Source organism: Delphinus delphis, chromosome 11, assembly GCF_949987515.2.
Source record: "Delphinus delphis chromosome 11, mDelDel1.2, whole genome shotgun sequence".
Taxonomy (NCBI): Eukaryota; Metazoa; Chordata; class Mammalia; order Artiodactyla; family Delphinidae; genus Delphinus; species Delphinus delphis.
In genome coordinates, this window is record NC_082693.1 from 49,437,990 (window position 1) to 49,459,145 (window position 21,156).

The 21,156-nt window shown below is 44.0% G+C and overlaps 1 protein-coding gene across 1 annotated transcript in view; it reads right to left on the reverse strand.

Moving 5' to 3' along the window:
- PPM1H (protein phosphatase, Mg2+/Mn2+ dependent 1H) overlaps nucleotides 1–21,156 on the reverse strand; it is a 263,040-nt gene that overhangs the window by 142,171 nt on the left and 99,713 nt on the right. The window contains exon 3 of the mRNA XM_060025145.1: nucleotides 311–655. Within this exon, the coding sequence (XP_059881128.1) occupies nucleotides 311–655 (345 nt within the window). The remainder of the gene's footprint in view (nucleotides 1–310; nucleotides 656–21,156) is intronic.

The following is a 21,156-nucleotide window of genomic DNA, read 5'->3' on the forward strand; positions in this document are numbered from 1 at the left end:
TACCAGCTGGCATCCCTAAGAGTTGGCAGAAAGAGAAGCAATACGCGTCCATTTAATAAGCCTATCACCTCACTCACTATCCCGCTTCCATCTTCTTTTACACCTTTGCCGGCACGGGAGGCTAGAACTCTCTTGCTGCCCACTTGTTTTGAGAATGGAAGCCCTGCTGTAAAAGGAGCAGACGGAGGGGACCATGCAGCAAGTGGACAGGTCAGAGACATGCCCTTCCAGGGAACTTTCTAAGAAACAAGTATGTGGCTTAAGCGACCACCCGGGCCCCTGCTGCCCTAGAGTCTTCAGTGATACCTACCATTTCCTTGAATGCGCTTTCAAGAGCCCCGATGACGAGGCACTCGTGCGGGATCTTCTTCTCGGTGAAGAAGCGCGTGGGCGGGGTGCTGGGGGAGCCGGGGGCGCCCACCCCTCCGCGGAGCGAGGCCGCGCGGGTCAGAGTCCGGCTGTTCGCGGGTGTGTGGTCGGGCTCCTCGCCCAGGCAGGTGGGCGGCAGCACGGCCGAGTTCTTCAGGATCTCCACGATGTCCTGCAGCTGCTCCGTGACGTGGTGCTGCAGCAGGCGGGATGCCACCACAGCAGCCCCGGACCCCGCGTGACCGTCAAACAGCGACCAGTAGTGGCAGGAAACGCCTTCTGATTCCTGCGGGAGGAGGGCGACAAGGAAGAGTGAGAAACGCAGTGGCCACTGCCCCAGGGTGAGGGCGTGACACCTCCAGGGGTCAGCGCATCCATCTGGTTGTCTGTCTGCAAACAACGGGGTCAAAACCGAGCAAAACACTTAGGGAAGGGTCCCCAGATTCATCGCTGATGTTACCACCACCCCAGGGAGAAAGTGGTCCCTGCCTGTCCACCCAGGGCAGGAGTCCAAGTCACCACCCCCTCAGTTGGGGTGAGATCTACTTTAATTTGATGTGCAGAAGTGAGAGGTAAAACTCCATGCAAACAGGTAGGTCTTTACAGTTTTAACAGCTAACCCCTCACCTCCCTTCTGCTGCAACCCCCAAGCAGGTTTGACCTGGAGTCTCTGGAAGAAGTTAGGTCTTTTTTACAGATTCTTCAAGGGGAGATAAATAGACCCATTTTCACCTCATAGGGCTTTTATACTCTCAGATAATTGCCCCATCTGCTTATGTCTACATCCTGAATTTGTGGAACATGTTTTTCCCTTGAACACCCAGTCTAGTCCACCCTTCACAAGATGCAGTCAATTCAAATCTCTTCTTCATGTTTCCTACTCCCCTCAGTTTTCCAGCTGTCACTCAGCATCTTGGCTTCCTCTTCCTACCCTAAAGCTACGTGCAGCCCATGTTCCCTCATCTACCACAGATCTTGTACCTGCTGGTTGATTCTGAGACTATTTCAAGATGAACACTTTTAAAAACCATGTTTGAATCACATATGCCTAAGATGTTAGTAGCTATAGGGGGGAAAAAAGCAGCTCAATTATGGTGTAGCTAGAGGGATAAGATATTAAATACTGAGATTAAATAGGTAAGGTGCATATAACATCCACTACTGACAACTAGGCTTATCTAGCCTGCAGCAATAAATGTTGAATTCTTTTTTTTTAGTTGAAGCCATTATATAAAGTTCTTTTGGTCTATCTTACTTTTTTAATTGAAAGTATTTGACCTATAACATTGTATAAATTTAAGGTGTACAACATGCTTATTTGATACATTTATATATTGTGATATAGTTGTCATCATAGCAATAGCTAGCATCTCTATAACTGTGGTTTTTTGTGGTTAGAATAATTAAGATCTAATCTCCTATCAAGTTTGATTATTATAATACAATATTGTTGTCTATGTTATGTTCACTGTACTGTGCATTATATCTCTAGGACTTTTTTACGACTCCTTGCAAGTTTGTCCTTTTACCCAACATTTCTCCTTATCGCCCCCACCCTCCAGTCCCTGGTAACCACCATTTTGGTCCATCTTAGAATGATGCTGGAAGATACTGTGTACTTAGGGTGACATATGCCATTACTCTATTTATGCCCTTTAAAACTCTGTTTTTACTCGATTCTGTGCTAGATGCTTAGAGATAAAATAGTCTTTTTTTTGTTTTTTGTCAACAAATATTTACTGAGCACTCTTTCTGTGACAGGCACAAAAGTAGGCAGTGGGGATGAAAGACTAGATGAAAGATACAGAGACAGGGTCTGATTTTAAGAATCCAGTGGAGGAGACAGACACTGATCAAATAATCACACAAGTACATGTAAGATCATAATTCTGGTGAGGGGACAAAGTGCTGTGAGGCCAGCCTGCAAAGGGGCATATTGGAGGCTTCCTGAGCACATGAGGACCAGGCTGAGGACCACTGGAAATTCACAAGATAAAGAGGGGAAAGGAGGGAACACCAGAAAGCAGCAACAGCAGGTGCAAAGGCTCCGTGGTAGAAGGTGTGTGATGGTCAAGAGGAGACTGGACCATGGCCATGTGGCTGAATAGGGGACAGAGGCAGGAAAGGAAGGAGATGACATGAGACTGGAGAAGGAGGTAGTAGTTGGACCACTCAGTCCTTCCAAGACTTATGAAGGATCTTGGCTTTAGCTTAAGAGTAACAGAAAGCCATGGATTGAAGTGGGAGTTAGAAAATAGATTTGCATTTTTAAAAGATTTGTATTTTTAAATCATTTTTATTTGTATTTTTAAAAGATCATTCAAGCTAAAGGTGAGAAGATGGCGGTGGGAAGACGCAGAGTTCGCGTCACCTCACAACTGCCAGACGCTGGTGGGGAACCCCGATGCCCAACGAGATGGGAAGAACCCCCAATCGAACCGGTAGGACATGGAGGGACCGAAGGGGGAGGAGAAGTGGAGGCTGGACAGGACCGGTGCCCCTGAGGTGTGTCTGAGAGCGGGGAGGGGTTCTGGGAGCCCTCCAGTGCCTGGAGGGACCCTCAGGGGCTTGGATCAGGGTGGAGCGCACCCAGCGTTTCCCCTGCCCAACTGGCTGGGGAAGTCTGCCCAGCTCTCAGGCCAGGTCCTGTGCCCTCAGAAGTCCCCTCTGGACCGGGTTGGTCCTGGGGGCATAGCAGAGAGGCCGGGAGAGAACAGGAGAGGCAGGTGGAGGGGCCCTCTGGGACCCAAGGAGCAGGAGAGGAGCAGAGGACGTTTGCCCCACCCACTTGGGCCCAGGGAGCCTGCTGAGCTCCTAGGCTGGTCCCCCGCCTTCCAAAGCCCCCTCCAGGCCGCATAGGCCCTGGGGGCATAAGAGGGAGGCCAGGAAGACCAGGAGAGGTAGGTGGGAGGGGACCTCTGGGACCGGAGGAGCAGGAGACGAGGGCATTTGCCCCGCTCACTCAAGCCCAGGAAGCCTGCTGGGCTCCCAGGTGAGGTCCCCTGCCCTCTGAGACCAGAGGCAGGAGGCAAGCCTGGGCCCCTTCTGTTGAGGCTAAGCCCCACCCCCCACAGTTCCCAGGGCCTTTTCCAGCCTTGTGGGTCCTAAGCGTAGGCCCCGCCCACCAACCAAATCTCTCCCTTGCTTAGGCCCCGCCCTCCACAGCCAAGGCCTTTTCCACCTCATTTTTTTTTTTCTCCTCCTCTTTTTTACTACTGTGGTTCTGTTTTACCTTCCGGTTGTTATTTCATCTACGTTTTTATTTTTATATTTTTTCTAACATATCTGTTAGTTTCCTCACCTAATTTTATTTTTTACTTTGCTATTGTTCTCCTTTTTTTTTTCTTTTTTGCCACCCTGTGCAGCTTGCGGCATCTTGGCTCATGAGCCGGGGGTTGGGCCAAAGCTCCTGCAGTGGGAGCTCTAAGTCTGAACCACTGGACTAACAGATCCCAGGGAATATTCATCGGAGTGAGGTCTCCCAGAGGTCCTCATCTCAGCACCAAGACCCAGTTCTAACCAATAGCCTACAAACTCCAGTATTGGAAGCCTCAGGCCCAACAACCAGTAAGATAGGGACACAATCCCACTCATTAAAAAACTTAAAAAAAAAAAAAAAAGGGACAGCAAAAAAATATGTCACAGTTGAAGGAGCAAGGTAAAAACCTATAAGACCAAATAAATGAAGAGGAAATACGCAATCTACCTGAAAAAGAATTCAGAGTAATGATAGTAAAGATGATCCAGAATGTTGGAAATAGAATGGAGGCATGGATTGAGAAAATACAAGAAATGTTTAACAAAGATCTAGAAGAACTAAAGAAGAAACAAACAGAGATGAACCACACAATAACTGAAATGAAAAACATACTAGAAGGAATCAATAACAGAATAACTGGGGCAGAAGAACGAATAAGTGACCTGGCAAACAAAATGGTGGAAATAACTGCTGAGGAGCAGTTATAAAGGAAAAAGAATGAAAAGAATTGAAGACAATCTCAGAGACTTCTGGGACAACACTAAATGCACCAACATTCGAATTATAGGGGTCCCAGAAGAAGAAGAGAAAAAGAAAGGGTCGGAGAACCTGCTGTATAGAAAATTTTTTTTTTTATAGTTTTTATTTATTTATTTTTTTTGCGGTACGCGGGCCTCTCACCGCTGTGGCCTCTCCCGTCGCGGAGCACAGGCTCCAGACGCGCAGGCTCAGCGGCCATGGCTCACGGGCCCAGCTGCTCCGTGGCATGTGGGATCTTCCCGGACCGGGGCACGAACCTGTGTCCCCTGCATCGGCAGGCAGAATCTCAACCACTGCACCACCAGGGAAGCCCATGCTGTATAGAAAATTTTTAATGTAAATTTAAAAAAAAGAAAAAGAAAGGGTTTGAGAAAATATTTGAACAGATTACAGTGGAAAACTTCCCTAACATGGCAAAAGAAATAGTCACCCAAGTCCAGGGAGCACAGACAGTCCCATACAGGATAAAACACACCAAGACACATATTAATCAAACTAACAAAAATTAAGTTCAAAGAAAAAATATTAAAAGCAGCAAGGGAAAAACAAAAAGTAACATACAAAGGAATCCCCATAAGGTTATAAGCTGGTTTTTCAGAAGAAACTCTGCACGCCAGAAGGGAGTGGCAGGATATACTTAAAGTGATGAAACAGAAAAACCTACACCCAAGATTACTCTGCCCAGCAAGGATCTCATTCAGATTTGATGGAGAACTCAAAAGCTTTTCAGACAAGCAAAAGCTAAGAAAATTCAGCACCACCAAACCAGATTTACAATAACTGCTAACGAAACTTCTCTAGGTAGGAAACACAAGAGAAGAAAAAGACCCACAAACACAAACACAAAACAATTAAGAAAACGGTAATATGAACATACATATCGATAATAACCTTGAATGTAAATGGATTAAATGCCCCAACCAAAAAACACAGACTGGCTGAATGGACCAAAAAACAAGACCCATATATATGCCGTCTACAAGAAACCCACTTCAGACCTAGGGACACATACAGACTGAAAGTGAAGGGATGGAAAAAGATATTCCATGCAAATGGAAATCAAAAGAAAGCTGGAGTAGCAATACCTGTATCAGATAAAATAGACTTTAAAATAAAGACTGTTAACAAGAGATAAGGAAGGACACAACACAGTGATCAAGGGATCAATCCAAGAAAAAGATATAACAATTATAAATGTTTATACACCTAACATAGGAGCACCTCAATACATAAGGCAAATGCTAACAACCATGAAATGGGGAATCAACAGTAACACAGTAATAGTAGGGGACATTAATACCCCACTTACACCAATGGACAGATCATCCAAACAGAAAACAAACAAGGAAACACAAGCTTTAAATGACACAATAGACCAGATAGATTTAACTGATATTTATAGAACATTCCACCCAAAAGTGGCAGAGTACACTTTCTTCTCAAGTGCACATGGAACATTCTCCAGGATGGATCACATCTTGGGTCACAAATCAAGCCTCAGAAAATTTAAGAAAATTGAAATCATATCCAGCATCTTTTCTGACCACAACGCTATGAGACTGGAAAACAATTATAGGAAAAAAACTGTAAAAACCACAAATACATGGAGCCTAAACAGTGCACTACTAAATAACCAAGAGATCACTGAAGAAATCAAAGAAGAAATAAAAAAATACATAGAAACAAATGACAATGAAAACTCAATGACCTAAAACCTATGGGATGCAGCAAAAGCAGTTTTAAGATGGAAGCTATAGCAATTCAATCTCACCTCAAGAAACAAGAAAAATCTCAAATAAACAATCTAACACTACACCTAAAGCAACTAGAGAAAGAGAACAAAGAAAACCCAAAGTTAGAAGGAAAGAAATCATAAAGATCAGAGATGAAATAAATGAAATAGAAATGAAGAAAACAATAGCAAAGATCAATAATACTAAAATCTAGTTCTTTGAGAAAATAAACAAAATTGACAAACTCTTATCCAGATTCATCAAGAAAAAAAGGGAGAGGACATAAACCAATAAAATTAGAAATGAAAACGGAGAAATCACAACTGACACCACAGAAATACAAAGGATTATAAGAGACTACTACAAACAACTATATGCCAATAAAATTGACAACCACGAACAAATGGACAAATTCTTTGAAAGGTACAATTTTCCAAGACAGAACTAGGAAGAATTAGAAAATATAAACAGACCTATCACAAGTAATGAAATTGAAACGGTAAGTAAAAATCTTCCAACAAACAAAACTCCAGGACCAGATGGCTTCACAGGCGAATTCTAACAAACATTTAGAGAAGAGCTAACACCAATCCTTCTCAAACTCTTCCAAAAAACTGCAGAGGGAAGAACACTCCCAAATTCATTCTACGAAGCCACCACCACCCTGATACCAAAACCAGAAAAAGATATCACAAAAAAAAAGAAAATTATAGACCAATATCACTTATGAACATAGATGCCAAAATCCTGAATAAAATACTAGCAAACAGAATCCAACAACATATTAAAAGGATCATACACCATGATCAAGTCGGATTTATCCCAGGGATGCAAAGATTCTTCAATATACACAAATCAATCAATGTGATACACCACATTAACAAATTAAGGAATAAAAACCATATGATCATCTCAAGAGATGCAGAAAAAGCTTCTGACAAAATTCAACACCCACTTATGATAAAAACTCTCCAGAAAGTGGGCTTAGAGGGAACCTACCTCAACATAATAAAGGCCATATATGACAAACCCACAACAAGCATCATTCTCAATGGTGAAAACTGAAGGCATTTCCACTAAGATCAGGAACAAGACAAGGATGCCCACTCTCGTCACTCTTATTCAACATAGTTTTGGAAGTCCTAGCCACAGCAATCAAAGAAAAAGAAATAAAAGGAATACAAATTGGAACAGAAGAAGTAAAACTGTCAGTGTTTGCAGACGACATGATACTATACACAGAAAATCCTAAAGATGCCACCAAAAAACTACTAGAACTAATCAATGAATTTGGTAAGATTGCAGGATACAAAATTAATGCACAGAAATCTCTGGCATTCCTCTACACTAACAAGGAAAAATGAGAAAGAGAAATTAAGGAAACAATCCCATTTGCCATCGCAACAAAAAGAATAAAATACCTAGGAATAAGCCTATCTAAGGAGGCGAAAGACCTGTACTCAGAAAACTATAAAACACTGATGAGAGAAATCAAAGATGACACAGACGGAGAAATATACCAATCAATATGGTGAAGAATCAATATGGTGAAAATGACTATACTACCCAAAGCAATCTACAGATTCAACGCAATCCCTATCAAACTACCAATGGCATTTTTCACAGAATTAGAACAAAAATTTTACAATTCATATGGAAACACAAAAGACCTCAAATAGCCAAAGCAATCTTGAGAAAGAAAAATGGACCTGGACAAATCAGGCTCCCCAACTTCAAACTGTATTACAAAGCTACAGTAATCAAGACACTATGGTAGTGGCACAAAAACAGAAATATAAATCAATGGTACGGGATAGAAAGCCCAGAGATAAACCCACACACATATGGTCACCTAATTTATGACGACGGAAGAAGGAACATACAATGGAGAAAGACAGCCTCTTCAATAAATGGTGCTGGGAAAACTGAACGGCTACATGTAAAAGAATGAAATTAGAACACTACCCAACACCATACACAAATATAAACTCAAAATGGATTAAAGACCTAAATAGAAGACGGGACACTAAAACTCGTAGAGGAAAACACAGGAAAAACACTCTTTGACATAAACCACAGCAAGATCTTTTCCGACCCATCTCCTAGAGTAATGGAAATAAAAACAAAAATAAACAAATGGGAACTAATTAACTTTAAAGCTTTTGCACAGCAAAGGAAACCATTAACAAGATGAAAAGACAACCCTCAGGATGGGAGAAAATATTTGCAAATTAAACAGCCGACAAAGGGTTAATCTCCAAAATATATAAACAGCTCATGGAGCTCAATAACAAAAAAACAAACAATTCAGTTAAAAAATGGGCAGAAGACCTAAATAGACATTTCACCAGAGAAGACATACAGACGGCCAAAGGCATATGAAAAGATGCTCAACATCACTAATTATCAGAGAAATGCAAATCAAAACTACAATGAAAATGGTCAGAATGGCCATTATGAAAAAATGTATAAACAATAAATGCTGGAAAGGGTGTGCTGAAAAGGGAACCCTCCTGCACTGCTGGTGGGAATGTAAATTGATACAACCACTACAGAGAAGAGTATGGAGGTTCCTTAAAAAACTAAAAATAGAAATACCATATCCCACTACTGGGCATATACCCTGAGAAAATCATAATTCAAAAAGAGTCATGTACCGGGCTTCCCTGGTGGCGCAGTGGTTGAGAGTCTGCCTGCCAATGCAGGGAACACGGGTTCGTGACCCAGTCCGGGAAGATCCCACATGCTGCGGAGCAGCTGGGCCTGTAAGCCATGGTCGCTGAGCCTGCGCGTCCGGAGCCTGTGCTCCACAACAGGAAAGGCCCGCATACCACAAAAAAAAAAAAAAAAAAAAAAAAAAGAGCCATGTACCATAATGGTCCTTGCAGCTCTATTTACAATAGCCAGGAAATGGAAGCAACCTAAGTGTCCATCATCAGATGAATGGATAAAGAAGATGTGACACATATATACAATGGAATATTGCTCAACCATAAAAGGAAACGAAATTGAGTTATTTGTAGTGAGGTGGATGGACCTAGAGTCTGTCATACAGAGTGAAGTTAAGTCAGAAACAGGAAAACAAATACCGTATGCTAACAGTTATATATGGAATCTAAAAAAAAAAAAAAAATGGTTCTGAAGAAGCTAGGGGCAGGAGAGCAATAAAGACGCAGGCATAGAGAATGGACTTGAGGACACAGGGAGGGGGAAAGGTAAGCTGGGACATGGAAATATATACACTACCAAATGTAAAATAGCTAGTGGGAAGCAGCTGCATAGCACAGGGAGATCAGCTCCGTGCTTTGTGACCAGCTAGAGGGGTGGGATAGGGAGGGTAGGAGGGAGACGCAAGAGAGAGGGGATATGGGGATATATGTATGCATATGGCTGATTCACTTTGTTGCAGAACAGAAGTTAACACAATATTGTGGAGCAATTATACTCCAATAAAGATTAAAAAAAAAAAAGGTCATTCAAGATACGCTGCGAGGATTAGGACGGAATAAAGGGTGAAAGTGAGGATGTCAGTTAGGAGGTAACAACCACCCTAATAAGCACTCAATCAAATCCAGGCAGGAAGAAACACTTATGAATGACTAAAAGCACCATAAAGAGAAGGAACAAGCACATTATCTCAGAGGAAAGTTAAGTGGAAAAAAACAATGACCAAAGGATTAGAAGATCTGGACTCAAATGGCATCTTCAATACCAATCAGCTGATTGGGAGACAGAACAAGGAGAGGAAGGCAGTCCAGGCCCTGGACCCTGTCTGGGTCACTCTAGAGCTGGACGTCCCTGTTGCTTAACACCTCTGTGCCATGGTTTCCTAGCAACTAAAAGGCAGGTGATAGCTACCTTATGGCAGAGGTACTGGAAATGTTAAGTGGTAATTTATGCCTAGTCAGCAGCTAAGTAACACATTTGGAGCAACTGGGCACGCATGCACGCGTGTGTGTGCTGCGTGTGTGCTGCGTGTGCACTGCTGTGTGCGCATGTGTGCATGTGTGCGTGCGTGCGTGCTGCGTGCGCATTGCTGTGTGTATGTGTGTGCGTGTGTGTATGCGTGTATGCATGTGCATGTGCACGTGCTTGCGTCTGCGTGCGCGTGTGCGTGTGTGGCGTTGGGGGTGCTGCTATCATTATACAATATGATCTCAGGTAAGTTATTTTCTGGGCTTCAGTGGCGGGGGTGAGGGAACTTCTTTACAAGACTCCGATGCCTCTGCTAATCCTGCAAGTTCAAGGTTTAAGAAGGATAGACCAGTGTGGGCTGGGGAAGTGGGGGAGAGGTGGACCTTGAAGACAGGACAAGTAGAATTTGGATGCACTGAGAGGTGATATGGCAGCCCAGGAGAGGGAAGCACCAGGAGGCTCAGGTGATGGGGCTGATTCTGGTAGATGCTCATTCAGGGTCTATCCTCCTTCCTCCTCACTACTGATTGTTTGGGACAGCAACGTATCCACCAAAAATACACCCCAGCCTCCCTCGCAGCTCTGCGTGGTCACATAGCCTCAACTCTGACCAATGAGCTGCAAGAAGAAGTGTCCTGGGTGGACACTTGCAGGAAACTTACAGATTTCTTGACAAAAAGGACAAATCAATGGGCCTGGTCTTTCCCCCTTTATCCTTCCCCCTTTCTTCCTGCCTGGGTCACAGTAGTGACTCCTGGAGGTGGCATAACCCTCTTGCCAAAAAGGCTGAAAACTGCAGCCCAGGGTGTGGGGCAGGAGGTCAGCAGGGTGTGGGGCAGGAGGTCAACAGGAGCCTGGGCCCTTGAGGTCTGGCTCGGGATGCTGCACAGGCCCTGGAAAAGCTGTCACATGGGCTTCATGACCTTTCGATGAGCCACTGTTGCGAGATTCTGTAACAAGAGCTGGGCACGTGGAGAAGCATGGGTACATGGTATCCTGGGACTTGCGGCATACGTGGCAGGAAGAAGGAGCCCACATAAGTAAGGCACAGGCACAGAAAAGAATCTGAAGTAGGCAGAAGTGGATATCCACTGGGAATAAACCTGAACCCCCAGGAAAATGTTCTTAATTCAGGGCATCTGTGGATAGAATTCACATGAATCCATCTTTATCTCCACAGACCTCTGAAATTTGTCAGTTCCCCATATTGAGAATGTAAGGCAACAGCGCACAGCGGTATTAGCAGTATCTGTGACCTGGTCACCAACAGGAATAGCATTGTCCATCTGCACATTTTGAATTATCATTTACGCTCATCACTGCTTTGCAAGGATTGCCAACCCCACTGCTAGCTCCTGTTACTTGCTGCGTTAGTAAAGTACATACTGCCATATCACATCCCCACAAATAGGGGAAAGGGGCAAAAGGAAAGGATTCCTTGCTCATCACATCCAATTCCCCAAAGGGCCCAAGGCCACCTGAGTGAAACCTATGCACACAGTCCTTCTATACCTGATTAAATTAAAACCCAGCAAACACCTCTGAGGAAGCTGCAGCAGGGGCAGGTGAGAGACGGGATAGCAGCAGTCATGTCAGTGTCTGGGCACAGATTCTGTGACACCAAACTTTATCATGTTTCCAGAGTCACGATTTGAATCAAAGAAGATCAAGCCCCGTGAAATAACGAACGACACTGCCGTGGAATGCTACATTTAAAAAAAAGCAACTCTGTAATATTTCTGACAAGTAATCCAACCATTTCCTTCAACGACGCAGAGCATTCTGCAGCTACCGAAACCACCACCAGCTGACAAAATATCTGGGGAATTTTTAAACAGTCACGAGGCAGCTTGGTTGAGGGACTTGTGACGTGGGGCTCAGAAGGGCTCAACATTCTCCTTTTGAGAACACCTCTGCACAGGGCTATAAAGTCTGGTACAGCAAATTTTTTAAATGCAATTAATAATTTTCACAGCTAAAACTTGTAAGACATAATGTTTTCCACAAAGAAAGTTGCTTTCCACAAATCAAGTGTAGGCTGAAGAAATCCAGCACAGGTTGATGCAGGGGCCAAGCCCAGACCCATTAAAAGCAGTGTCTCTGAAGGTGGCACCCCACCATTCGTCTTCTTTAACGCTTCCCAGGGGGTTCTAACGAGCAGTCACAGTTGAGAACCCCTGGTCTAAAGGAAAGGGGGCTGCTAAGCCATCAGGAGACCTACATTCTAGTCCCAAATCTGCCATGGGTTCACTGTATGACCTTGGATGAGTCACTTACATTTCCCTAAACTGATCAGACCAGTGGTATCCAAACCGTGTTCCTTAGTTCTAAATAGGTACCTTAGGAAAGAGGAAGGTTAGTGGCTGTTGAAGTGATGAGTCCCTATGACTATTATTCCAACCAGAGCAGCACAGTTTCATCAGTTATGAACATCAAGGTTTTGCAAAAGATTGTGGATAAAAGAATTCGACAGTTTAAAATAAAATTTTGAAAGCCTTTGAACTAGATAAAACCAAGCCCATCAAGAGATTTCAAAATCTTCACTGTCCTCCTGTGGCAGGAACTTCAAGTGAGTGATATACTACGTGGGGAAATAACGACAAAGCCGGCTCACACCCCACACACTCAGATGCCAGCTCAGCTACTAGAGTCTAAAAGACCACAAGGCACAGACACAGCCAGTTACGGGCCTCGAGCACCCTTCCCATCATTTGACAGGCGATATTCTAAATGCTTTACAAATATTCGCTCATTTAATCCTTACTACGATCCTATGAGTAACCACCCTATGAGGTGTGGTTACTAGCCCCATTTTACAGGAGGAAAATGAGGGATGGAGAGGGTAACCACTCCAGGTTACCCTCTCTTAAGCGATGCAGCTGGGATCAGAGTCCATGCTCTAACACCCCCACACTCCGCCCAGCCCTGGAGGGAAAGCTTGCCCTGATGGACACCTGGCTCACGAAGCCACTTCTACACTCTGGAACCTGAGTGTTTCAAAAAACACAAAATCTGATCACTGTCTTTTACCAGCCTAACAACCTGCCCTGCAAGCTGACTCAAGGCTATGAGCCCGGGTTTGCAGGCTCTGGTTCTCTCTCCACATTCCATCTCTTACCCCAAATCCCACCCATGCAAAACTACAAGGCTTGCAGCTCACAGCAAACCACGACTACCCCTCCCCGTCCACCTCCCCCCCACCTTTTATTTTATTTATTTTTTGTTTGTTTGTTTTTTTGCGGTACGCGGGCCTCCCACTGTTGTGGCCTCTCCCGTTGCGGAGCACAGGCTCCAGACGCACAGGCCCAGCGGCCATGGCTCACGGGCCCAGCCGCTCCGCGGCACGTGGGATCTTCCCGGACCGGGGCACGAACCCGTGTCCCCTGCATCGGTAGGAGGACTCTCAACCACTGCGCCACCAGGGAAGCCCTACCGTTTTTTCTGTTTGTTTGGTGGTTTTTTTTCCACCTTTTAGTAATCCCCTTAACTGTCACCTCCTCCTGGAAGCTCCCACTGCCCCCTGTGCCCACCCTGACTGCAGCATTCATCATGTTGTCTGTGACTGTCTGTCCACGTGCTTGGGCAATGGTGGATTGAAAGAAAGAATATTCTGCGAAAAGGGAGAAACTAATAGGCAATGTAGGTGAAAAGAGAAATATATATATATGGAGGCCCATGTGGACAGTGACCTGATTAAGGCCGACCTTGAGGGTTAGGTTCCGGTCAGGGTGAGGTTCTGGAGTCCAGCAAGGCCGACCAGGAGCCCCAGTTTGCTGCCTTGGGGCATGAGGAGTACCTCCACCCCTGAAAGTGCTGAGAGCCAGGCTGAGGGAGCACTGATGCCAACAAGTTCTGCAGGTGCACCGCGAAAAGGAAGCACCAGAATTTAAGGGGCTCACAGAGGTCTGTCCTGAGGCAAAGAGAGCCTCGGTCAGGGTAGTACCACTGGGCCAGGAGAGAGGACTTCATGAGACATTTCAAGGAAAAATATGAGGTTGGAGTGAGCTGTATGGTATTTGAAATGGGACCTAGACATTAACAGAGAATTCAGGTCCACTTTTGAAAGTATCATGATCAAACAGGACGTGTCATACATTTATTCCGAAACAGATACAAGGACTCGATTCTCCCTCACCCTCTTCTTTACTCGAAACGGCGCCATCAGCTGCTCTCAGATAAGAGTGCATGGTTTGACGCATAAAGTCAGATCTGAGAAACTTGAGGAATGAGCACCTCCTCAATGTCACACCAGCATCGAGGGACTACACTGACGTCAGGGGTCTGAGCTGGGAATAAGGCAGCTGGGGATCTACCAGAGAGGACTGACAAATCCCAAGCTACACGAACACAGTGCTTTTAAAGCACCGCAAATCTGCAATTTCATTGCAAATATACCTGTATTCCGTCATGGCATAGAACCTTCAATCACCCCCTACTGCTCTTAAAGTCCTTTTCCGTCTTCTAGATGCTCACGTGGGCTCAGGGGCTCTGCATGATCTAGCTGCTGCTCCTCTCTTGCTCCTTGTCAGTGGTCGGGGATGCTCTCGTCCTCTCTCTTCTAACTCTGTCTCACCTGTAAGACTGTAAGTGTCATGTTTTCCTTCTGCCTTCATTTTTGGCCCTCTGCTTGGAGAACTGCGTACCCTTCAGTTTTCAGTGGAAGCATCACCTCCTCACCAAGCCTGCCTGGACCATCTCAGCCCCTGTACGTCCCCTACAACAGTGTTTATCCCACTGGTGTGGAATTGCCGGACGTGTCTGTATCGGCCTACTTGGACACTCACGTGTGTCTCATTCACTATGGTATTCCAGGGCGTCCCTGGTATAGAATTACTCAGTAACTACTAAAAGCTCAATAACTACTAAATATACAAAGAAAGGAAGGGAGAAAATGTATTTTTTCATTCGTATTTATTTTTTCAAAGCAGTACAGCAGTTTAAGAAATAAGAATTTTGGGACTTCCCTGGTGGCGCAGTGGTTAAGAATCCGCCTGCCAGTACAGGGGACACAGGTTTGAGCCCTGGTCCGGGAAGATCCCACATGCCGCGGAGCAACTAAGCCCGTGTGCCACAACTACTGAGCCTGTGCTCTAGAGCCCGTGAGCCTCAACTACTGAGCCTGCGCTCTGGAGCCTACGAGCCACAACTACTGAGCCCACGTACCACAACTACTGAAGCCCGCACGCCTAGAGCCCGTGCTCTGCAACAAGAGAAGCCACCCAATGAGAAGTCCGGGAACCTCAACGAAGAGTAGCCCCTGCTGGCCACAACTAGAAAAGAGCCCGCGCACAGCAACAAAGACCCAAGGCAGCCAAAAATATAAATAAATAAATAAATAAAAATTTTTAAAAAAAAGTTTTCCAGTTGCATTCTAAGTTATTTCCTTTACAAAAAAAAAAGATAGCCTTCTACGTAATTTATAATACATACACATTCCCACCCCTTTTCAGGAATACATCTGCAATAAGACTAAGGAATATTCCAGAAGGTAACAAATTGGTAGTTCAAAGTTCATAGTTTCTCTTTTAGGATTTCACTAAAGTAGGCTCCATGTTATAGCCTCCTTTCTCTAAAGTTCTAGAAACTGCTTTTTAATCATATTGCTTATTTTCTTTTTCCCATTTTCATGATCATATATTATACCAGAACTTAGTAAGCTTTAACTGGGGAGGGTTCCTTGGGCCTTTAAAGAAGATTGCACCAAACAGAAAGGTATCCACCGAACAAGCTAAAATAAGTCTGAAGGCAAGCAGCTTGTGTCCATGCAGCTTCAGCTGTAATTCCAGCACAGCTAAGCAAGGATGTCGAAAAGCCGTAGCCTCGGTTTTAGCCCTATTGAAACAGGAGCCACATCACATGCCCCTCAGCTCTGGGGGACCCACAGGCAAAACAGCCTTCATGAGCCATGCCGCAGACAATGAGGCAGCCCCTCTTCCAGCATGCTGACAAAGAAGCGGAGATTCTAGAGAAAACCTCCATTGTTTCCTGTGGAGCCCGACAGAAGTGTTGAGATGTAAGGTAGGAAACACAAAGAATACCAGAGAATGAGGTTTGACGCACTGGTACCAGCTCAAAGAAACCAGGCTTTGCATCTCATACCCACCACACAAGCGCTCAGGTTGCAAGCCCGCTTCACCGCTCTCCCTTCCAGATGAGCACTTTCCACAAGAGAGCACGCAGAGTCGAGGGGGAGCTTAAAACGCTCAGTCGGCGTGTAAGAGGAGAACGTTAGAATTAGAAATTCTTTCATATGGTTTCACTTAATGTGGAAGAAGAAAATTAACCTTAGCTAGTATTTCTCATACAGGCTGACACTGGCGCCCTCACAGGGTCGGTAAGTCTCCAGGACATGATGGAGCACGGGTGCCCTGGCGCTTCTATTAGCTCTGGCTTATTGCGACCTATTCCTGGGTACATGTGCTCCCAACGGGGTGGTCTTGCACATTATATTATGAAGTTTTTAACTCAATTATCCCTCACAAAATAGAGCACAGGTTTCTAAGAATCCCTGCAAAGAAATTGCTGATAGAAAACAAGCAAAAAAGAACATGTCACACCTGGTACTTCCCACTCCAAGCAATGACAACTAGTCATATCTGACAAATAATAATAACCATTCTAGCCAGAAGTATCTGATGTGCTCAAGGAGACAGCTGAAATATGGAATTATACTTGCTATTGTTAATGATGAATTGTGCCTTGAGATATAAGCTAATGGAAACAAGAAGTCTCTGCTCTTAGCAAGGCAGTAAATGGGTTACTGCATGAAAAACACAGAGAACAATGGCTGGCATATAATCAACACCATGTAACTGTTAGCTGTTATATTTTTAAAAATTGCCTTTTCATCTTTATTGTCTTTATATTATATTTTAAATCCTTAACATGTGTTTGTAATTGTTAAATGTATACTAGATGGATGGTCAGTAGTATGGCTATATATCAATAAATGAACACATATATTAAGGGTATATACTCAAAAAAAAACTGTCTCTAACTGATGGATTGGAGATGGCTACTCTAGAAACAGCTGTCTTACAGGAAAAAGTGGTGTCATCCTCCTGGTTGCCTTCCCTGAAGACAGAGGTTCACCGCTAATTTTACCCTCAACTTCCACTCCCTGTCCCAACCCACCAGGTATTCAGATAACCTGAGGACAGCATGAAAGGAATATCACAAATGTGGAAATCCCACTTTGAGTTAAATCCTTTGGTCAGTTTTACAAAAGGCTCAGTATGAACATGGTATGCACTTGCCTGCCTCCTTTCTTGCCCAAGAAGAGGGATTACTTATTTTCCACTGGGGAAACAGAGAGCGGACATCCTCCTCTGATCCCCACCATAAGCTACTATATGACTTGATTTCCACCAAGTTTCTGGCCAGGCTTCAAGGTATCACAGCAAGGATGACGATGCAGAATTAGAGTATCTGTTTTTAGGCATTTCATCCACAGAGCTTTCAACCACCAGTTCATGTGATCTCACAGCAACACAGTATGAGGCAGAAGAATAAATTAGCTGATGATGAAGCTGAGATGTGGAGAAACTTCGTGACAAGTCCTTCCTTGGGCCCACATTCTACTGCTGTCCACTTGGAATCATGCCCATACCGCATAGTTAGTTTGTTCTTAACATACTTCTCTGACTAAATTATTCCAATATTTTGTTCCCTAATGAGAAAGATCTCTTATTCTCATATATGTAAAAGAGCACTGCTTCCTTCTCAGGATCTGATAACACTAAACGCAGATTTCTTTGGTTCGATTCTTCCACTTCATGAGACAATAAGATGTAGGTTAAGTATGTTTGGTTTTTGTTTTCAAATGGCAATTTAGTTCCATATGTAAAAACACTATTAAATAAAAATTTCTGAGAGACGGGAAGTATAAAGGTGGCTAAAGATCATTTTGGCTAACTTGTGTTATGGTTTATTCTAGACTCAAAAATTAGCTCGGGAATGTTCTCAAACTATTATTCTATACCTCAAAAGCTTCTCCTTAAATTAGTTTACGGTAGAAACACAAGTAATGCGAAATAATATTGAAATGCAGCTGCAAACCCCACTGTTAGAATAACAACAGATAATATTAATTGAGCATTTACTACACGCCAAACACTATTCTAAGCATTTTTCATATTTTTTAAAATTAATTTATTTATTTATTTTGGCTGCTGTTGGGTCTTCGTTGCTGTGCACAGGCTTTCTCTAGTTGCAGCGAGCGGGGGCTACTTTCTGTTGCGGTGCGCGGGCTTCTCATTGCAGTGGCTTCTCTTGTTGCAGAGCACAGGCTCTTGGCACGCAGGCTTCAGCAGTTGCGGCACGTGGGCTCTAGAGCGCAGGCTCAGTAGTTGTGGTGCACAGGTTTAGTTGCTCCACGGCACGTGGGATCTTCCCGGACCAGGGCTCAAACCCATGTCCCCTGCATTGGCAGGCGGATTCTTAACCACTGCGCCACCAGGGAAGTCCCACTTTTCATATTTTTAACTCATTTAATTCTAATAATCTTATGAAGTAGGAACTATTACCCCCAATTAGCAGATAAGAAAACTGAGGCATCGAGAGGTCATCTAACTTTCACAAGGTAATGTCTAGTGAGTGGCAGAGCTGGGATTCAAACTCAAGGCACTCATTATTGTTCAATCAGAAGGCTTTTCCTACTTGCCATGGTTTCAGGCAAACAATGGTCTTCAATAATTTAGCAAGAAAAAAATGGCCTGTAAGGACAATAAGACGATGAACAATTTCATTTCCATTGTGTTCTTCACCTGAATCGGTCAGAGCTGTTATCCAGTTTCTGAGTCGACAGGGGAGACTGCTAAATAACTCCTAATTCAAAACAGAAATCCTAATGGGAATGAGGAAAATTTTAGCATCAAATTATATTGAAATTGTACATCTCAACATTAGGAGTTGTTCTTCCTTCATTTCATACTTTTCCAAGGAGATTTTCCTGCCATATTTCCCAGCTGCTAAAGGATGAAGAGGCAGCATGTTACCAGTGTGTATAGGCTCGGAGGCCAGACTGCCTGGGTTGAACCCAAGCTCCACACTTTCCAGTTCTGTGCCTCGGTTTCCTCACTGGTAGAATAAAGATAAGAATAGTCCATACTTATGTATTATGAGGTTAAAGGAATTAATATTGGCAAAGCATTAAGAGCAGTGCTGTGTCTGGCACATGAATGTCGAACATTGGGTTTTAAAAAAATAAGAAGAAGAAGAAAAGAAAATCTCAAGAGCTTACTGCTCTTGCCAATGTTCTTCCCACCTAAAGCTCTGGGGAAATCAGATTACAAGTGAAACAAGGAGAAATTTCCATCTCAGCGCCATTTATTTTCCTTTAGCCTTAAGATTTGCCACAGTGGGAGAATCTACTGAGGAACCAAGTTTGAGTTGCGTTCTCAGCAGCTACGTACATCTTGGTCAAACCTGGTCTTCAGAGTGAATCAACACCCACCGAGGAGGGAACTGTAAAGTTATTCTAACTGACATCAGCCTGAACAATTCCTAGGTGTAAAGTCATTCTTCTTAATCACTGGCAAGAGTTCTAATCCCTGGAACCAAGAGATAAGAGTTTTGAGAGAAACCACTGCATGCCTGCTTCAAAAAAATCTAAGTAGATAAATGGAAAGGTTATGTTTTTCTTGACATGCTCAGAACAAAGACCTTAGTTGAGAGGGAAAATTTAGAGTAATAAACACAATGAGACAAATAAAAGGCCGCTCCTATTGTTATAGCTGACGTCGCTGCAGGAAGCAGACAGCCAAACGTGGCCAAATGCCCCAGAAGGGATGCCACCATGGAACCACGAGAAACCTTCATTTAATGTTCTGGCGGTGGTGGGGGGGAGGGGGGAGAGGCGGGTGACTGACTCCTTCTTACAGAAAACAGATAGAAAGAACAGCAAATCTTCACTCCAGAGAGTTGAAATAGCCCCTTCTCATTTCCTTTTTACCTCTCCCCACCCCAGTTTGATCCTATTTGCCTGGAATTCCCACAGTGCTGCCCTATCCTCCGCTGAGAAAGATAATCAGCTTTCCTCTTCCCTGCTGATGAACTTGGCCGTGATGTGGACACAGCCATCTCCTGTTATTGTAATTAGACACTGAACTAACAGATACTGAAACCACATACTTTGATTTGTTTTGACTGTAACAACATAAGGGGGCTCTGAAGGGAATAAGACTTAGGATGCGTGTGTCCACAAGATTCGTCTTAAGCCAGAAATAATCTCTTTCAAAACAGGGAGTCAGACGTGGGCGGAGAATGTCCTGGTTATTGCCACAGTGCCCTATCTCCCACTCACACATCTTACATAAGATCATCTTAATACCAAGGTTATAAGATGCCCTTAAGAGTGAACTCTCTTTCTCCCTCCCCAGAGAAGCGATATACTATGGTCCTCTTTTTATCCCATTCCTAGAATGACTAGGTACCTGGGAACTGAAAAACAAAAGCTCTTGGAAAAGCTGTTTCACTTGGGGTGGCAATCAGTACAATAAAGACTTCTTAACACCTTTCAAATTAAAGGAAAGAAAACCTAGTAATGGTGATTAGTTCCCACAAGTCATGACCAGGTGAATTGAAAAGGCTTCAGTAGGAGGAAGGCAGGAGGATGCTGGGGGAGAGGGTGTTGCCCTCAACAAGCTTACAGCATTTTCCCTAAGGGACGATTCTATGACAATGTCTTTCAGAAACGCTGGCATTCTAGATTCTCTTCTTTCCTAGCTATACACCCTATGTCCCCAAACAAATAATCAGACGCGTAGGAATGTTGAGAGGATTGCACATTGCCACGGAGTATCGATTTCCTACCTGCCTGACTGTGGGCTAAAGGTTCTTCGGACACCAACTACCCAATGTGATGCCGGCACAGGAAAAGTCCACCCCCAACTTGTCACAGAAAACATCCTTCTCTCCTTCATAGCCACTCCATACCCAGAGGTCTCAAAACTTCTCTTCCTTATTCCTCAAAAGAGAAATGTTTCTTTCTTTATTTCACTAATTATATCACTAAACTCTAAATTAAAAAGGAGAAACTAGACCCATTGCCGAGTATTTTTTAAGGGAGAATACAATCAGTAATTCACCATATCCCACTGCGTTTCTTCAGGCTAAAAAACT